The 18,899-nt window shown below is 46.0% G+C and overlaps 1 protein-coding gene across 11 annotated transcripts in view; it reads right to left on the reverse strand.

Annotated features, from left to right (window-relative positions):
• Nucleotides 1–18,899, reverse strand: part of LOC128339530 (protein unc-80 homolog) — a 254,357-nt gene that overhangs the window by 214,634 nt on the left and 20,824 nt on the right. For all 11 annotated transcript variants that reach the window (XM_053283625.1, XM_053283624.1, XM_053283622.1 and 8 more), the window contains exons 4-7: nucleotides 16,804–17,108; nucleotides 7,690–7,813; nucleotides 6,441–6,514; nucleotides 4,218–4,357 (exon numbers count right to left, since the gene is read on the reverse strand). In XM_053283625.1, the coding sequence (XP_053139600.1) occupies nucleotides 4,218–4,357; nucleotides 6,441–6,514; nucleotides 7,690–7,813; nucleotides 16,804–17,108 (643 nt within the window). The remainder of the gene's footprint in view (nucleotides 1–4,217; nucleotides 4,358–6,440; nucleotides 6,515–7,689; nucleotides 7,814–16,803; nucleotides 17,109–18,899) is intronic.

Raw genomic sequence — 18,899 nt, forward strand, 5'->3', positions numbered from 1 at the left:
ATGCCGGTCTGCATGGAACACGCCACTATTTCCTGTAGAGAAGAAGGAGCCAGGCCGATACCGGCCAGTACAAGACCTAAGGGCAGTCAATGCCAGAGCAGAACCCATGGTGGCTTTAGTAGCGGACCCCTATACGCTGATGAGTAAAGTGCCAGGGGCAGCAAGGTGGTACACAGTACTGGACATTAAGGATGCTTTTTTTACGATGAGGCTTGCCTCTTCGTCAGTTCCCATCTTCGCTTTCACCTGGCAAGACCCGCAAACTAATAAACGGACCCAATTTTCATGGACGAGGATCCCACAAGGTTTTGTCCATAGCCCAACAATATTTTCGGAGGCAATGTCCAGAGATTTGGAAAACTTGGCAATACCAGAGGGAGGAGCGGTCCTGCAGTATGTAGATGACATCCTGCTGGCAGCTAACACAAGGGAAGACTGCAGAGAATTAACCTTAGAAGTTCTAAGGAGGCTTGCAGAATGTGGATATAAGGTCTCAAAAAGTAAAGCACAGCTAATACAAACAAAGGTGGAATATTTGGGGTTCCGGCTCGAAGAAGGACAGAGGTACCTTTCAGGGGAAAGGGTTCAAGCCATCTGTTCTATTCCGGAACCGAGATCTAAACGTGGTCTGAGGGCATTCCTAGGCATGACCGGATTCTGCCGAGTGTGGATACCAGGATATGCGCAGATCGCCCAACCCCTGTATGAAGCCACTCGAGGAGAAGGAGAAGAAATGCTGTGGGAAGAGGCACAAAGGACAGCATTCCAGCTATTAAAATACATGCTCACGAAAGGACCAGCTCTGGGTCTCCCAGACTTGATGCAACCATTTACTCTGTACATCCTAGAGAAGGCAGGCACAGCCAAGGGCATGTTGGCTCAGCGAGTTGGCCCGAACATGAGACCATGTACTTATCTCTCCAAGAGACTAGATGCAGTGGCCAGAGGATTTCCCCCTTGTCTAAGGGTAGTAGCAGCGGCAGCATTGCTACTTCAAGATGCAAAGAAACTCACCTTTGGGGGTAAAACCACAGTGGTCACCGAGCACTCAATTCAATCCTTACTCAAAGAAGGGGCCGTTAAGTGGATGACGGGTTCCAGGCTGATGAAATACCAATTAATGTTACTAGAGGATCCAGAAATTCAATTACAAGTGGTTACAGGTCTGAATCCTGCCTCATTTCTACCAGATGACAATACAGAAATGATGGAATCACACAACTGCCAAACTTTACTGCAGCATACTTGGTCGGCCCGTCCAGACCTACAAACTGTCCCCCTGAAGAACGCTGACTTGCAATGGTTCACAGACGGCAGCTCCTTCATAGAGGAAGGAATAAGAAAAGCAGGATATGCAGTAGTGAGCCTAGTTGATATCATAGAAGCCCAACCATTGCCAGTAGGAACATCAGCCCAATTGGCAGAGCTAATAGCGGTCACCAGAGCATGCGAGATGGCGGTAGACCAGACCCTGAATTTATATTCTGATTCTAAGTATGTGTTCACCATGGCACATGCACATGCAGCATTACACCATGAAAGGGGAATGGTGGACTCTAAAGGGAATCCAGTAAAATACCAAAGCCAAATCCGAGACTTTATGTGCGCAATACAGAAACCAAAGAGATTAGCATTCATGCACTGCAAAGGCCACCAAAAAGGCAATGGGGAAATAGAAAGAGGAAATCGAAGAGCAGACGCAGCAGCAAAGCAAGCAGCTTGGTCGACAGAGATGGTTTTTGTCTCTCTCATCCCAGATTTGACTAGCCCAGAGGAAGAGTGGGAATATGGGACAGAAGACGTGAAACTGGCCCAGGCTCTGGGGGCAGCAAAGGAGGACGGAAGATGGATATTAAAAGGGGGGAAGGTGTTAATCCCCAAAGAACATGTGCCTAAACTAGTGACTGGCCTGCATGAAGGGACACACATGGGGGCAGAAGCAATGTATGAACTGATTAGGAAAAAGTATTATGCCCCCAACCTATCAGTGCACACATGTCAGACAGCCAGAAAATGTGTTGAGTGTGCTAAAGTAAATCCTAGTGTCCGACATCATGGGCAAGCAGGCCAGGTAGCAATGGGAATAGGACCCATAGATGTAATACAAGTGGACTTCACGGAGATGGTCCGACAGGGGCCTTACAAGTACCTCTTGGTCATAGTATGCACTCTGACTGGATGGGTGGAAGCAAAACCGTGTAAAGCAGAAAGTGCCCAGGCAGTAGTCAAATATCTACTCAATGACCACCTACCCATTCATGGACTACCTACACAAATCAACTCAGACAACGGGGGAGTGTTCGTCAGTAAAGCAGTACAGGATGTATCCAAGGCTCTGGGGATACAATGCAAACTCCATTCAGCTTGGCACCCCCAGAGCTCAGGGAAGGTAGAGAGAATGAATAGAACTATCAAAGATCACTTAGCAAAATTGATAGAGCTCACACAGATGAGCTGGGTGGCTCTCCTACCATATGTGTTATTCAAAATAAGGAACACCCCAAGAGGGAAGGAGAAACTAACTCCATTTGAGGCCATGTATGGGAGGGCTTCACCCATCCTTCGCATGGGAACTAGGGATCATCCCCCAGCGACAACACAATGGGCTAAGGTTTTGCACGCTATCCAAAGTTCCCTACAGGAGAATATTCCAATCCCTATCATAGACCCCATACACCCCTATGAGATTGGAGACTGGGTATGGGTAAAAAAGTGGAGGACAGAACCTTTAAGGCCTAGGTGGGGTGGACCACACCAAATTCTGCTAACCACTCCAACTGCTTTAAAATGCTCAGGTATCAAGGCTTGGGTTCACCACACCAGGGTAAAGAGGGCAGAGACACCAGAGACTTGGTCTGCACAGAGAATTGGAGAGACTAGGTTGAAGATTACACGACAGGTCAACACACCCTAGAGACTACCCCCTGCCACACCCCGCCGGCAACGGGTGTTCTACGCACGGGATAGGGTGCACCCCAAGATGTCCCTACTGTGAGCCCACCGGAAGCGGCCACTCTACGTACGGACCACCACCAATGTGGGGCAATGGAAAGGGGGCGGTTGCTAATTTTGATTGTAACCATAACGTTAGGAACTCTGTGGGTAGGGGAGCCAGCATGGACCCCTAATAAGTACATAGCTCTGTCTCAACACCTCTCAAGATGCTTGAATGTGTCTAATTGCTGGATTTGTTCACGATTGCCAGTCGATCATGGGGGAGGAGTACCCCTAGTCTCTATTCCTCTCACCAATCAAACTTACATGCAACCAGATTGGTGGAAAAAGGTTAATATTAGTTGGCTACGCCGTCCCACCCATCCCGCCGCTATGAGTTGGTGGGATTGGCTCACGGGATGGTTCCCGAATATGAATTGGTTAAAGTCTGTATTTGTAGTCGTTGTTATAATACTAATAGTCTTGCTTCTAGTGCCCTGCTTAGTACCATGTTTTACTAGAGCTTTGCAATCTACTATCTCTGCAATAGTAAGAAAGGAAACTGCGCCTCACATAATGGCTATGTATGCAAAATTGCCTATCCATAAATGGCTCCTAAGGGGGGAGATGTGGAATGAGGAAGTGCCTTTGTAATTGAGTGCCTTTGTAATCGGTGCCTTTGTAATCTCTCCATTCTCCATTTTCTAAAATAGAAACTGCACATAGCTTAGGGCGGCAGCTCAGCCACAAAGAGCGCGTGCGCAAGAATGTATGAGGCGTGTAAAAATGTGATTGGTCTTTGGGGCTGAATGTTGACGCCCAACCATTCCATTGTATAAAAAGCTTGTGATGAAGGCAATTGCGCATGACTCTCTGGCAACGCCGTGAGGCACTGAGAGCCCGCCGCCAGCGGTGGCCGAATAATAAAGGTGTTTGCTTCCTTCAAATATCCTTGTCTTTTGGTTTGTGGGTCTGGGGTCTCCCCCAGGTAACACAATCCTTCCCACTATCCCCTCCAAATCCATATGGGAAATGGAGTCCTGAGGGATCTCAATGCCCCTAAGTTTATGCAATACAAATTTACATTTTATAGGCAACTAACGTACAGAAAGGATATGTTTTAAACGCAGCCACACAGCAAGGAGTCCCCCTCCCCCTTTTAAATGTAGAGCAATCAAGATTAATTATTTGTTTATTAGTTAAAATAATGTAATTAATTAATTAATTAATTAATTATGAAGAGAGGGAGCCTTGAAGAGGCCTTGTACAAGATAAGTTGGTACCTGGGATATGGGGGCCCCTTCTCCTGGGATGCTTGGGATGATACACTTCCATCAATAGAGTTTCCATGATGACAGCCTGAAAACGCAAGCTTTGGAGGCACAGAGTCTGGCTGGGCTGTTTCACACACTACCTGCAGTCCCTGTGGATAAGGGGGTGAGGGCATGGCAAGGGAGATTGAACAAAAAGGAATGCAATCAGAATGTAGTGCTTACTCATGTGACCTGGCCTAACATGTGACCAGGACCTACTATTAAATGGAGGGGAGGAATCTTCAGCTGTTTCCTGAAAATTTCCCTACAGGAACAGTAGTTGGAATATTCTTAATTAGAAAAAGCTGAAATCCTAAACATCCTGAATTGAGAGCAGTCCTATTAAATTAAATGAGACTTCCTTGTTCCTTCTAAGTAACAATAGCTAGGATCGGGCTGTAAGAAGCACTTAGCTTTGCATCTACCATGTTGGGATCTTGGATTATTTTCTCACTGCTTCCCTCTTCAGCTACATGACTTAACGTGTATTGCTTGCTCTGGAATTGGCACTCCATGTCCATGGAAAGTGAGGCTTTAGTTAAAAGGAGAAGAAATGAACTTTTAAAGAAGCACAGCCCCATGGACAGTGCACAGTTCAAACCCATGAGTCATGACATCCCCTTCTCTGAAACAAATGTCTATATAATCTTTATTTATTTTTTTATTGCTACGGTATAAAGAGACCAGACTTTCTCCTTTCAACATGCAGGGAGTGTTTTACACAGGGAGGGATGTTTAAATATGCAATCCCCAGGCAGCAGTTGCAGGTTATAATGTCCCAGCAGGCTGATCAAAAGATTATTCTGAGTGCATATAGTGGCATATGTGATGCGCAACCCTCTGGAGACAGATGACGGGCTGTGGGTCCACAAGCAGCCTTCAGCATCCCTGCACTGAAGGCTGCTTTGCACAGCAGACTGGGTGCGAAGGGGCAGGGGGAGTGATGTTTGCATTTCTCTCCTCCCTCCAAAAGCTCTTTCCACTTGTATAAATCTGTTCCTATGGGCTCTATGGCCTCCAGGAACAGTTTTATAAAAGCAAAAGGGGCCTTTGAAAATTGCTCCCTCTCTGCACAAAGAAGCTCTCAGCACAGGGATGCTGAAGATTCCTTGTGGACCTGCAGCCCTTCTTCTGTTGCACATCATGAAAGCCAGCATCAATAGTGTTCACCTGGCAGATCTTAGAGAACATGGTGAGACATTGGAGGAGGCAAAATTTCTTAAGGAGCTTGCTGCATATACTCTTCTTTATGCAGCTCTAGACACACACACACACACACACACACACACACACACACACACCAAGGCTCCCAAGAACATCAATTGGGCTCCGAATGTGAAAGTGGGCTCTTAGTTTGTATGACAAAGGCATGCCAAGAGGCACTGTCAGTAGCTATCCCATCGTTTTAGAACTGTCTAACCCTGAAGGCTTAGTTAAAGGCCTGAACCTCTCCTTCAGAAGCACTGCATAATCTCTCATCCTGGTTAGTCTTTGATGGCTGAAGTTAGGCAGATACAGGGGCGGAGCCACCATTGGGCGAACGGGTTCAAAGAACCCGGGCCGCTGCCAACCAGGGGCCACGCCTCGCAGCCCTGACACGCCCCTGAATCTGACATCAGATGTGGGAGGCATTATTTCGCTCCCAAACATTTCTGTTTGGAAACAAAATCGGCTCACGCTGCATTGGCAACATGGACTGGAGCAAATCTCCCTGCCTTTAAAGGCAGGGAGAGCTGCTCCTGGCCTCGCTGCCAACACAGCGAGGCCAATCTCCCTCCCAAATGGGGCCACTCGGCCCTGTTTGGGAGGGAGATCGGCCTGCGCTGCATTGGCAGTGTGATTTCCTTTCCTTTAAAGGCAGGGAGAGTCACTCCAGCCCACGCTGCGCAAGACAGCATGGGCTGATCTCCCTTCAAAACGGGGCCGCGGGGCCCCGTTTGGAAAGGAGACCATGCCCTGCATCTGGACAGTTTAGTTTTTGTTATTTCAAATTCTAGTGTTATTTTCAAATTTTAGTGTCACAGCCCAAATCCTGAAGGGGGTTTTGCTGCTTTAAAGCGAATAAAAATAAACACGTGGGTATTTCCCAGGCAAGGCCTTCTGCTTTTACAAAGTCCAATTCCCCACAGCCTAGGTCTCTCAGCTAATTTCCCCCATTTGCTCCTAATAAGACTGTACAGGCTCAGCCGTTACCTCAGTACGCCCAGCATCCAGGTTAGGAGATTCACACGTTAGAGTTTGGTTCTTGATTGGAGAACTTCTCTTAGCTAGAAAATAGAAGAATGTGTTAGGCTTTGAGCTGTGTAAATCAAAGTTTATTTGTTCAGAAAGCTCCTTTGGGCTGGACAGAGGAGCATACATTTTAAAATAAAACAAACACAAACGGATACTTTTTAAATCACTCCTACTACACTAGGTGTCCTCACTCATTAATACACCAGCACATAGTACAGAACTTGGAATTGCATCATCTGCAGTCCAAGTCACACATAACCAGCATCAACATGGCTAGTCCTAAATTATTCAAGTGATGTTTGAAGGAAACAGACACATGTATAGTGGCTGGGGACACTGAGTATCGATACTTCCCATTCCAGTTTCACTGGGGTATAACCATGTCGTCAGCCCTTCCACCATAATCTGCTTCCTGAAAATATTATCACAGCAGGATAGGACCAACCATGTCACAGTGGCTCCCATGTGACTGATGTATACATTGGGCCCCAGAATTGGGTGATCCCACTATACCATCTAATGTAGCCCATCTCTTAGCTGATTTTTTTTAAAAAATGTAATACTTGAGTATTACAAGCCAAAGTCTACACTATATTCATGCCAAATAAAGTCCATTTTGATGTATTGGTACTTTCTCTGAACTTGGTGAATTTAGGCTGTATCCTGTATTAAGCTTCAGGAATGAGACTCCATTTTCCTGTGTAACTGGTCAGCACTGAATATCGTATTCAGATGTAGGCTGCTGATTTTTTAATATGCAAATCCCATAAATCTATCCTGTAATCACAGCTCACATCTGTCCTTGTTAACAGTGTCATAAAAATCAAGGATCCAACATCCTGTGGTGATAAAACAGTGCAGAAGTCACATATCCTGCATTTCTGATACTGCAGAAATGTGCTGTTCTGTCCTTTACTCATCCTGGTTCCCCAACCCATTCAGAAAGCACGGAGGCCTCTATACATTTCTTGTAATAATTTCTGTAATCAAAAGTGGACGGAATTGTGTGAGCAAGAGAAGGAAGCCCTTATCTCATTCCTGTGCCTCTCTACTGTCAACTGTGGGTACACCAATGTATTATGTACTCCAATTTACCCACACACTCCAATCCAGCAATAATAACAGAAGAAACTCTGTGTGCCATTCCTGTATGGAAGAAACAGTTTTTCATTTGTAAATATTTTTAAATTTAAACACATCCACACACCTGTTATTATATTCCGGATGGGTTTAACCAATGCTGTAAAGGCAGAAACTTCAGGTTGCCTGTGCTCCCACATTGGCTGCCAAATAACAAGACCACTGGCCAGACGAAAAGTCAGATCCGACTCCTAAAAATACACAAGTTGATGACAGCATTTCTGGATTAGTTGGACTGATCTAGAAGGAGTGGGGTAGATTCTGTTTATTTCAACCAGAGTTCCCCATTCCACAGATGGAATCATCAGGTATTTTATCCTAAGAACCACATCTGGTTCCATACTCACAATCAGATTACGATCCCTATTACATCTTTATGCATTTATGAGGGGAAATACATCCTTTCACTGCCCTTAAACTAGCTTGATTTGGGGTACAACAAACAAAGGGAGGCAACTAATCTTTGTATTTGCATCCAAAGCTACAGCAAAATCTAAACCAAAACATTAAATAAATTCACTAACCCCTACATCAGATTTCAAGGAAGCAACTTGTGCAACAGTTGTGCAACAGCTAACTAATTCCAAGGCAGCACCTCAGTTTCAGCTAAGTCACCCTAGTGAGCCTCTTGGGCTATAGCTCTCAATTCAAAATACAAACTGGCTCCAAACTTCTTAAAATATTTTTAAGTTTTCACCCTTTTTCTTATTTTGTTTGAGTGAATGGCTTTATTACAATCATAGATCAGACTTAAGCACAACAAATTATAAAACATTCAGATAGGAAATCATGCAATACATCAACAAAGTTAATGTTTTATGGTAAGATCTAAAGGGTTGAAAGCAATTGTTGGCAGATCTTAACAGCCGCTGCACAACATTTAGCAACCTTGTGTGTAATAGAAGATTTCCTGTCTGCAAAAAGTGTGACGTAAAATTCATCTGTTCGGTCGGGATAATGTAATAACAAGGGAGTAATAAGACTACGGCAACTGTCATTATAAAAGGAGTAATATAGCAACATATGGTGGACAGATTCAATACCACCTGAAACACAAGGGCAGATCCAACTGGCCAGGGGATTTTCAGAAATTTCCCATTAAAAACTGCTGATGGTAAGGCTGGAGCCACGCATGCACCCTTCATGGCGCATGTGCGGTCATCGCTGCTGCTGGCGCACGCTGCATACGTCATTGTGATGTATGTGGCGCATGCGCCGGCGCCAGCAGCGCGCGTGTGTGTGCTGCGAATGGCGCATGCATGGCTCCAGCTTTTTCGGCTTGCTGACTTTAAAGACAACGACGGGGGCAGGGGCGGCAGGGAGGAACTCTGCCGCCCTAAGAACATTTTAAGAAAGTCCAGCGCTGGAGGGGGAAGAGCGGCAGCGGGGGGGTAAGTGCTATCCCCACCCAAAGACACACTCCCCCCCAGTGCCAGACCACGCCTCCGTGGTTCCGTGCACATCCCTAAAAAGAATGTCAAAATATTTGTATATATTTCTCTTAGGCATACCCGTTCCTAATCCTATGTGTGGCAGCTCTCGCAAGGGTTCACAAGCAGCTGCTGGATAGTGATGGGGTCAGGTGGGAGGAAAGAAAATGGTAGTGGCAGCTGGTTGGTGGACAAACAAAACAGTGGCAAACAGACGGGTGGGGGAAGAGGGCAGCTGGCTGGGGGGGGGAACAGTGGTGGCAGCTGGTAGGCGGGTGGGTAGGGGAAGTAGTGGTGGGTGTGTAGGCGGGTGGGCGGGCAGGTGGGGGAAGCACCGGGGTGGTGGTGAAGGCTGGCTGGCCGGCAGGTGGGGGTGGGGGGAATCGCGGTGGAGGCAGGCAGGGAAGAAGATGGTGATGGTGGCGGGGGGGTTGGCAACAGTGGGGGTGGTGGTGGCAAACTAGAGGCACAGATGCTCCATGCCCGGTTCAGCTAGTTAGATAGATATTTTACAAACGTTAAATCTTTGCATTTGGACAGCCAGCCATGTACATTCCATGTGCAGATGTTGAGTTCACTTTGATCTGGTGATTGTCACTTGGGTAATTCAGGGATTATGAAATTGGAGTCGGCTCTTCAGATAGATTGACTGGCTGGGCTAGGTCAGGGGAGCACAGGGCATCATCTGGCAACACGGGACACAAGTCCAAGGGCGGGGGGGGGGTTCTCCAGTAGTTGGAGTTCTGGTGAAAAAGGCCTCTTGGGGCTAGATTGTAAAACAATCATCGCCAAATTCAATGGTGAAGGCATAAGTTCCTGGAAGTCAAGTCTTGCATCTGAAGTCAGAGCCACAGTAGCGATTGCCTCAGACTCTCCAGGCTTGGCATGAGCTAATCATGACTCCCTGGTTCCTTTAAGGGCAGATAAAGCCCCACTGTGGCTGGAGATTCAAATTGGGATGCTTATGAATCCAAAGCGTCCAGCGCCTCATATAATGAGGGTGAAGCGTCTGATTGTAATTAGGGATGTGCAAAAAATTTCGGGCACAGATCGATCTGTGCCCGAAATGAGCAATTTTGGGTGATTCAGGGCTGAACCGAATCACCCCCGATGTCCCCCAATATTTTTCGGGGCTGAGCCGAATCACCCGAATTTCGGGGCTGAAAAATTCGGGTGATTCGGCTCATGGCCGATTTGGGGGGATTTTTTGAAGTTTTAGTGACTTTGGGGCAGTTCGGGGGCATAGCATGGGATCTGGGCAAAAAGAGTGGGGTGGGGTGGTAGTGCCTAATGGGAGCAGGCTACCACCCCAATTTCAGGGGGATTGGGCAAAGGGGTGATTTTTGGGGAATTTCTGAAGTTTTCGTGTCTTTGGGGCAGTTTGGGACAGAAAGTGGGGCCTGGGACAGAAGAGTGGGGTGGGGTGGTAGTGCCTAATGGGTGGAGGCTACCACCCCAATTTAAGGGGGATTGGACAAAGGGGTGATTTTTGGGGAATTTTTGAAGTTTTTGTGTCTTTGGGGCAGATTGGGGGCAGAAAGTGGATCTGCCCCAAAAGAGTGGGGTGGGCTGGTAGATAGTGCCCAATGGGTGGAGGCTACCACCCATCCCCAATTTCAGAGTGATTGGCCAGAGGGCTGGATTTTGTTGATTTTCTGAGGTTTTTCTTCATAAAGTGCTTTGTGGTAGATTGATTCATTCATCATATTCATAGTAAATGCGAGTGTGAAAAAGTGAAAGTGCGGTCATGAGAGTTCTTTAATTGAAAAAAATCTCATTTGCTATCATTGAATGAGAATTCACACCTCAGAAAAAAAGGGAATAACATCCCTTCAGAAAAACTTCTGAGGTGTGAGTTCTCATTCAATGATAGCAAATGAGATTTTGTTCAAGTAAAGAACTCTCATGACCCCACTTTCACTTTTTTCACACTCTCACTTACTATGAATATTGAATGAATCAATCTACCACCCTGCACTTTATGAAGAAAAACCTCAGAAAATCAACAAAATCCAGCCCTCTGGCCAATCATTCTGAAATTGGGGATGGGTGGTAGCCTCCACCCATTAGGCACTACCACTCCACCCCACCCTTTTGGGGCAGATGCACTTTCTGCCCCCAAACTGCCCCAAAGACACAAAAACTTCAAAAATTTCCCCAAAATCACCCCTTTGTCCAATCCCCCTTAAGTTGGGGTGGTAGTCTCCACCCATTAGGCACTACCACCCCACCCCACTCTTCTGCCCCAGGCCCCACTTTCTGCCCCAATCTTCCCCAAACTGCCCCAAAGACATGAAAACTTCAGAAATTTCCCAAAAATCATCCCTTTGCCCAATCCCCCTGAAATTGGGGTGGTAGTCTGCACCCATTAGGCACTACCACCCCACCCTACTCTTTTTGCCCAGATCCCATGCTATGCCCCTGAACTGCCCCAAAGTCACTAAAACTTCAAATATTCCCCAAAAATCAGCCCTTTGCCCAATCCCCCTGAAAATGGGGTGGTAGCTTCCACCCATTGGGCACTACCACCCCACCCCAAAATTTTGCCCCTGGGCCCTTTCCCCCCTGAATTGATTCAGATTCGGATTTGGGTTAAATCCGAACCGAATCAAGGGTGATTCGGGTGGCCCATATTCAGGCACAAAACAGAACAGGGGTGATTCGGTTCAGGTCCCGAACCGAATCACTGAAAATCCGAATTGCACACCCCTAATTGTAATACTTGGATTGCCACCTCATTTTCTTTTGGTGTTCTCTGGGAAGGGTGCCCAATGTCTCAGCTTAGGCAGAGCGGGGGAGATGAGTCTAGAGCAGACCCATCAGATCCTGCAACCCCGGTTATGTTGATAAATGCCATTTCGCTCTCCTCATTTTCTACTGCAGGGAATAACAGGTCATTTGGTTGGGCATAGGGAAGTGAGTGAAGAGATTCTGCCTGCTCTTTTGCCTCCTCAGATGCACATTTTATTTCCAATAGCCTGGCCTCTAGCCCAGCTCGAGTTGGGAAGTCTTCACCTAAGGGGTTAACTCTAAAGAGTGGTGTGGCTGACTGTACCTGGTTCTCATGTTTATCAAAAGCGTTCTGCTTTTGGGCAGCAACTCTGGGAGTAGTTGGAGGCAAGGACGTTTCCATGGTGATCTTATCGCCTAGCCTTCTACGGCTCTGAATATTTCCCTTAGTTTCAAGGTTGCCATTTCTCTTTAACAGCGGTTTTAATAAGGAATCGTGGTATACACAGCTCAAGAAAATATTCAATGAGGCTCTTCTCATGATCATGGAGAAGAGATTCTATGGGGTTTGCGAGGAGAGCGGGCTAAACCCTCTCTCCTCGCAGACGACCAGCCAGTCTCCTCTGGGCGACCACAGCGGCCACCCACATGACAGCCTGCTCCATGATGGAGCTGGCAGGGGCTGGGAGGATTAGGGGCCGCACAGCCCCCAGACGCTTTAGTATGCCCTCCGCAAGCATGCAGGGCAACCTGGAGAGACCCCCAGAGCTGGGAGGCAGCTTTTCACCTCCCTGCCAGGGGTCTACTTGTGAGTAGCCGCGGCGTGGAGCCGTGCCACAGCTACTCACGATTTAAAAAACCAGGTTTGCAGAGCACTCGCTCCGCAAACCCGGTTTAAGGGGAGGGGTTGTTTGGCAGGTTAACCACTGGGAGGCAACTGGACTCCCCTGCAAGCCCGGTGGCTCCCACGATCAGCCGAAATCAGGCTAGGCTCCCCTAGCCCGATTTCGGCTGATCGTGGGAATAGCCTCAATGAGTTTATTCTTTGCAGCATAAGAAGAACCACTGGGCATTCAAAAGTAAGCAAAAGTCTTTTCATATATGGAGATGTTGGCATCCAGTGAACCCCGGCCAGATCCAGTTGGGTTTGATCACATCCCAGGATTTGAGACAGGGAAAGTAAGACATTCTTTCTGGATCCCCATTTGTTTATATTTATGTTTTTCATTGCAATATGAAGGATTATCTGCCTAGTCTGAGGAATTTGCATGACATTCGTCCCCTCTCCATGGCTTCTCAGAGCCTTAAGGTCATTTAGCTTCTCTGGTTTAAGTGAGAGCTCGGAGAGAACAGCTTCCAAATCAGATTCACACTTAAGACCCGGGGCTTGCTGGACCCCTGAGGCTGGTAGCCTCTGCATATGCTTAGAAAAATCATCTCTGATATCTTCTTTCCCACATTCTCAATTTTTCCAAAAATTAAAACTACTGTTTCTACCATGAGAAGTATATACTTATATACATATTTAGCCAGGAATTCAGAGTTGAACAGAGAGCTCATCTCCTCTGCTGTTGTTTGTGTATAAGTGCTCTAGCTCCCAGCAGTCTCCTTATAACACTGCCCACCAGCAGCTGAATCATCAGGCTCCACGGAGGTGGATTCTGTATCTAATACAGCATATTGATTCTTTACTGCCATGGGATCAGAGGTACTCGGAGAGTCTCTCAGGTTTAAGAGGTCGTCAATTCTCCGTTGCTTTGGTGCTTTGTTTGTAAAATGCTCCTTCTCATGCTGCGGGGTAATTTTCCATCTTCTCATTTTGTGCCCCATTATCAGACAGTTAGTTGGCAGTCTTCCTGCCTCTGATCACTTAGCAATTCAGATGTAGTTGAATCACAGAAGTTCATACTCAACCCACCTTGGTGCAGTCATCTTCAGCGTAAAACCCCTGTTAAAATCTCTCATTAAAACTATAAAAATATTCTTAAAATCCCAGGAGCTCTTCAAGGGAGCTGCTCACCTGACAACTGCTCGCCTGACAAATCTTGGTCATACATACCTAACAAACTTCCCTCCTGGCTTGCAAGTATATATATAATTCAAACTGGGTGAAAGGAATGGGTGGCAGGTAATGGGGAGAGGCAACACTTGTATTTGGACAACAGAAGAGGAAATGAAATAAAATTAAGACAAAAAGGGTGAGTGGATAAGGAATGTATTGCTTTTCTGTAGCCAGGTAGCTAGAAAATCATTCAAGCTGCAGGACTGTCATAATTTTCATAGAAGGATTCAAGGTATGTTGACCTTCCCCACCCACCACCATTTTTTCAGTTGTTTCTTGCCTACAGAACATCCTCTCACTGCAAGCACTAGAATATTCTTTGTCACTTATCTAGTGCAGATGAAGTTGTGGCCATCCAGGCCTTTTGGTCATCAAAAGCCCCCTGTGAAGTATGAATTTGTCAAGGACCTGTACAGATGGTGAAGCTATTCCCATGATCAGTAGAAAGCGGGCTTCTACTGATTGTCCGAACCACCAGGCTCACAGGCAAGCTCGGTGGTTCCTGTTGGAAGTGAAGGACTATACGCTGTCTCTTGTCTCACTGACAGTGGAGGACAGACTAGTGAGTCAGAGGGCTAGAGGGTCAACACATTGGTAATCCCTTCTCTACGCTCTGACACTATCCCTTTGGAATGTAGGGTCTTAGGGACACTTCCTTCCTTCCAGCCACTTCCTTCCTCTCTTCCTCTTCTCTTCCTGTTCCTTCTACTTTGCAACATGCAAGCTCCTCTCCCCTGCACCATGTGTGCAGAGATGCAGAATCCATCTGCATCCAGCTAGATAGATAGATTAGAGATCCTAACTCCTCACTTTCCTATCCAGAATGGAGTTCTCTAATAAATACCATTTATATTGATTTGAAACTATGAACTGGCTCCAAGTTACTTTACTCTCAGCATACACACATGCCTAACTAAATTCCACTGTGTTGTGCCTCTGTGCACTCTGCTATAATGAAAAAGGTTTTCTCCTACCAGAGAGAATTTCCAACAGTTCCAAGGTGGCTAGCCTGCCTAATCCCCTCTTCCCTTAAATTAGGTTAACGGAGTGAGTGTTCTGATAACCTCATTTTTTTGCTTATGTGCCACCGCGGCACGCAGCAACAAACAGGAGACCCTGGCCTCGGGGGTCTTTCCAGAATGCCCTACGCACTCGTGCAGGGCATCCTGGAACTTCCAGGGGCCACGCAGCCCCCAATCCCCGCAGCCCCCACCAGCTTCGTGACAGCCTTGTCTCTCACGGCCTTAGTCATGTGGGAGGCTGATCCGGCCGCCCAGGGCTGCAGGCATGATCATCTGCGGGGAGAGCGGGCTAAGCCTACTCTCCCCACAGACCCGCCAGAAGCTCTTCTCACTGATCGTGAGAAGAGTTTCATTATATAACTGTGGCTCCAAACGTTTATCTACCCCTCACCTCAGTTGAAGGGTATTACTTTGTCCAAATTTTGATGGATGACATTTTCTAATTCTTCCAGGCCATCCCTCAGTCCTTATAAGCACCATGGAAGTTCTTGTGTGAGTCCTTAGCCACTCATACATGATACCATGGTCATACTCAAGAACATGCTTTCTGAAGTGACTGCATATTATTAAATCAGGCCTTTATGCACACATTTTTCAAAATGCATCCTAACAAATTAACTACAAATCATCCATTTATTTACAGCATTTGTATGGCACCCTTGGTGAGTGGATGATTTAAAAAATCATCCACTCACCAAGGATACCATACAAATGCTGTAAATGACATCACTTCATTCTTAAAAGCAAATGTTAGCATAAGAAGGATGTGTTCATATGTCTCCTTACGTTTTCAGTGCTATGGATACAGATTAAGTCCTATTGATCAGAGAAGAGGAAACATTTGCCTCCAAACTGCTTTGAAGGCTTGGACAAGTTAAAACTGAACCATAAGATGACAGAGTTGATGCAAAAAGGAAAGTGTCAATCAGCGGCAGAAAATGAAAGGAAACAACAACAACTAATCTCAGTGTAATCTATGGTTTTACAAAGTTAAGCCTCAAACTGGACTCACTAGCAAAATGTAGAAAGGTTTACTAATTTTTTATAGCATTGCTACAATCCTAACAGTAATGCTAATTAATCTGAAATGACTTGCCAGTTTTTTTCCTCAGACTTTTTCCTCCTGTAGCATACAGTCCTTTTCTGCCCATCCCTTCATTCAAATGATATTGCAATGCCCAAGTACCCACTGCTATCAGCAATAAAAAGGTGAATGTGTGCCATCGAGTCAGTATTGACTCCTGGTGACCACTCATCATTGCAATGGCGGCATCTTAATAATTGTAACTACTCTCTTACCCACCACTGAAGTCTGCTAGAAGGCTCCTTCACTCCTGCTCTACATGGAGTGGGGGGAGAGAAAGTGTGTGTGTGTGTGTGTGTGTGTGTGTGAGAGAGAGAGAGAGAGAGAGAGAGAGAGAGAGAGAGAGAGAGAGAGAGAGAGAGAGAGAGAGAGAGAGATGGGTTTCTAATATAGTTACAACGAAACAACAAAGACAAAGGGATGCCCTATGTAAGTGGGGAGGGAGGTTGGTGTGTCTGAGCTATAGAATTTCTGCTTCTAATGCAGAGGCATTAAAGGCTCAGAACGTATTTCAAGGGGGGGGGGAAAGGGAGCAACTCAGTACCCAAGCATAAATTCCATGGCCCAAGTTTATTTAACCCTGTTTATGTATTTTACCAGAAAATTGTGTTCAGCACACACACACACACACACACACACACACACACACACACACACGCGCGCGCGTTTCTGTTAAATGCAATGTGATTACACACATGGTGTGAACAAGATTTATACTTTCTTGCATGCCAGATGCTAAACCCATTAAGCATTAATAAAGGACATAAGAACACCCTGAAGGCAGAATCTGTCCAGACTAGTATCAAAGCATATCCTCTCCTTCACAGCTTCTCCTCCCACTTTAAGCACTTACTTTAATCCTATGAACGAGAGGAGCAAACAAGAACACAAAGAGCTCCACTGTGGCCATGGAATTCTGAAAGAACGTCCTTCTGTTATTCTCTTCCTCCTCATTGGTGCTGTCACGCCTTGAATGCCCCGGAGATCCCTGGTTTTCAATCTGGTGGATGAAAGCGCTGCTGCTCCCTCTCCAGCTGGATCCCCTGTCTCCGCCTCCAAAGTGGTCATTGCTGCTGCAGTCTTGAGGAGCTTCCAACAGCATCCAGTGAAGGGTGTGAAGAAGTTTAGTCTCTGCAACTCCAAGTTTGTCCTGATGTCCTACATGGAAACATACAGCAAGGCATTATGGATTCTTGATCATACAGTGAAGCCTCCTCAGATGAAGGCCTCCTCAGCATTATGACCTAAAAAGACATGCACAGCCCACCAGCTTCAGCTGCACATAGTGGCCTGTGAAGGGCTCAATACATCTCCCATTCTTGCTTTACAGACTCCATGGTGGAACTGTAAAGCAATTGACAGGACACACTGCATGGCTTGTAGACTGCACCCGGCTTGGTAAACTCGTGTTACTAGAAAATAGGTCTTTCTACTTCTTACTGTGTATTGAAAATTCCAAACGGTGCTTAAAAATGCTGTCGTTCAACTTCCTTATGTTTGAAATGTATAATTCAAATAATACTTTAAAATTTACCCTCCAGTGCAAGGCCATGGGGTCTTAGGATGTTCAGTCTGTATATCCAGTAATTATTTCTTCTTGTGTCTCTGGTGGATGTTTTTTCTATCAGAAACATACTTTGATTTTAAAACAACAACAACAACAAAAACCCCACCTCTCTTGCATGCATATAACAGAAATGTATCTTCCTGAGAATCCTCTCCATCCAGGGCCAGCCCTAGGGTTTTCGGCACACTACGTGAAGTATGACTTGGGTAGCCACTCGCCACATGCATATTCTGCCCCCAGTGGCTGGGGCAATGGGGGCAAGGAAGAAGGCAGGTTATACCTTTTCAAATCCATAAGACCACCACTGCCTGTTGTGCTGCACCACTGCCCAGCTCCACTTGGAGTCCGTGCCTGCCATGCACCCCGCTGCTCATGCACATGCGTGGTGGCCATTTGAGGGGCTGGCTGCCGCACATGTGTGTCGGCTGGGTGAGTGGCGGGGCAGGGGCAGGCCCCACCCAGAGCTGGGCACCAGTGCAGGGCAGCAGCAGTCTTACTGCTTTCCTATCTGCCCCCCGCCCTGCCTGCCACTGCCCCAGCCACACTGCAGAATGCAGAGGGCAGCTGCTCACTGTGGAAAACAGGGGTGGCAGCCCCAAGAGTTAGCACCCCAGGCAACTGCCGATGTTTGCATAGTGGACGGGATGGCCATGTCTTTATCATCAGCATTCTTAGCACTGTTACCTGGGCTCCAGCGGCTGGTTTGAAATTCACCTGTGTTATTGATGAAGGTGGAAACAGAAACATTTAGCTATATGATTTTTAGCCTCTCTCTTTTTTTGTCAGTCACTTATTTGCATCTACATTCTTGTCATTCGCTTTTTGTGATATCTAGTATATGATAGTTCCAAGCATCCTAATCTGTCATTATTCCTCTTTCCCCACACTGATTTGCGATTTCTACCATGCTATTCCATAGAACTGGAACAGTCTCCTCTGCTCTAGTTTATGGGAGAAAACGACTGCAATTTAAAACAAACATGCTTGTGGATTCAAAAGCCCCCACCAGGGACAATCTATTATTATTATTATTATTATTATTATTATTATTATTATTATTATTATTAAATATAAACCTTTATTTGTTAGCTGCCCCATAACACATTGTTCTCTGGACGGCTCACAACACAGTATTAAAACATCAATTAAAAACACATATCACATAATTTCTGAATTTTGTGCAGTACCTAGTACTGCTTGATGGTAAATATTAATAAAATTATTAACATGAAATAATTAAACAGTAAACAGTAAATCGTAGCAGTAGATGTTGACTAATTGTTTTATACTGTGAATGTTTTAAAACAATTATTTGAGTAAAGTATTTTTTTAAAATCATAGTTTGTAATTTTACTGCAGAGACTTTCTAAATAAACAAAACA

The sequence above is a fragment of the Hemicordylus capensis genome, chromosome 1 (genome assembly GCF_027244095.1).
Source record: "Hemicordylus capensis ecotype Gifberg chromosome 1, rHemCap1.1.pri, whole genome shotgun sequence".
NCBI classification, from domain to species: Eukaryota; Metazoa; Chordata; class Lepidosauria; order Squamata; family Cordylidae; genus Hemicordylus; species Hemicordylus capensis.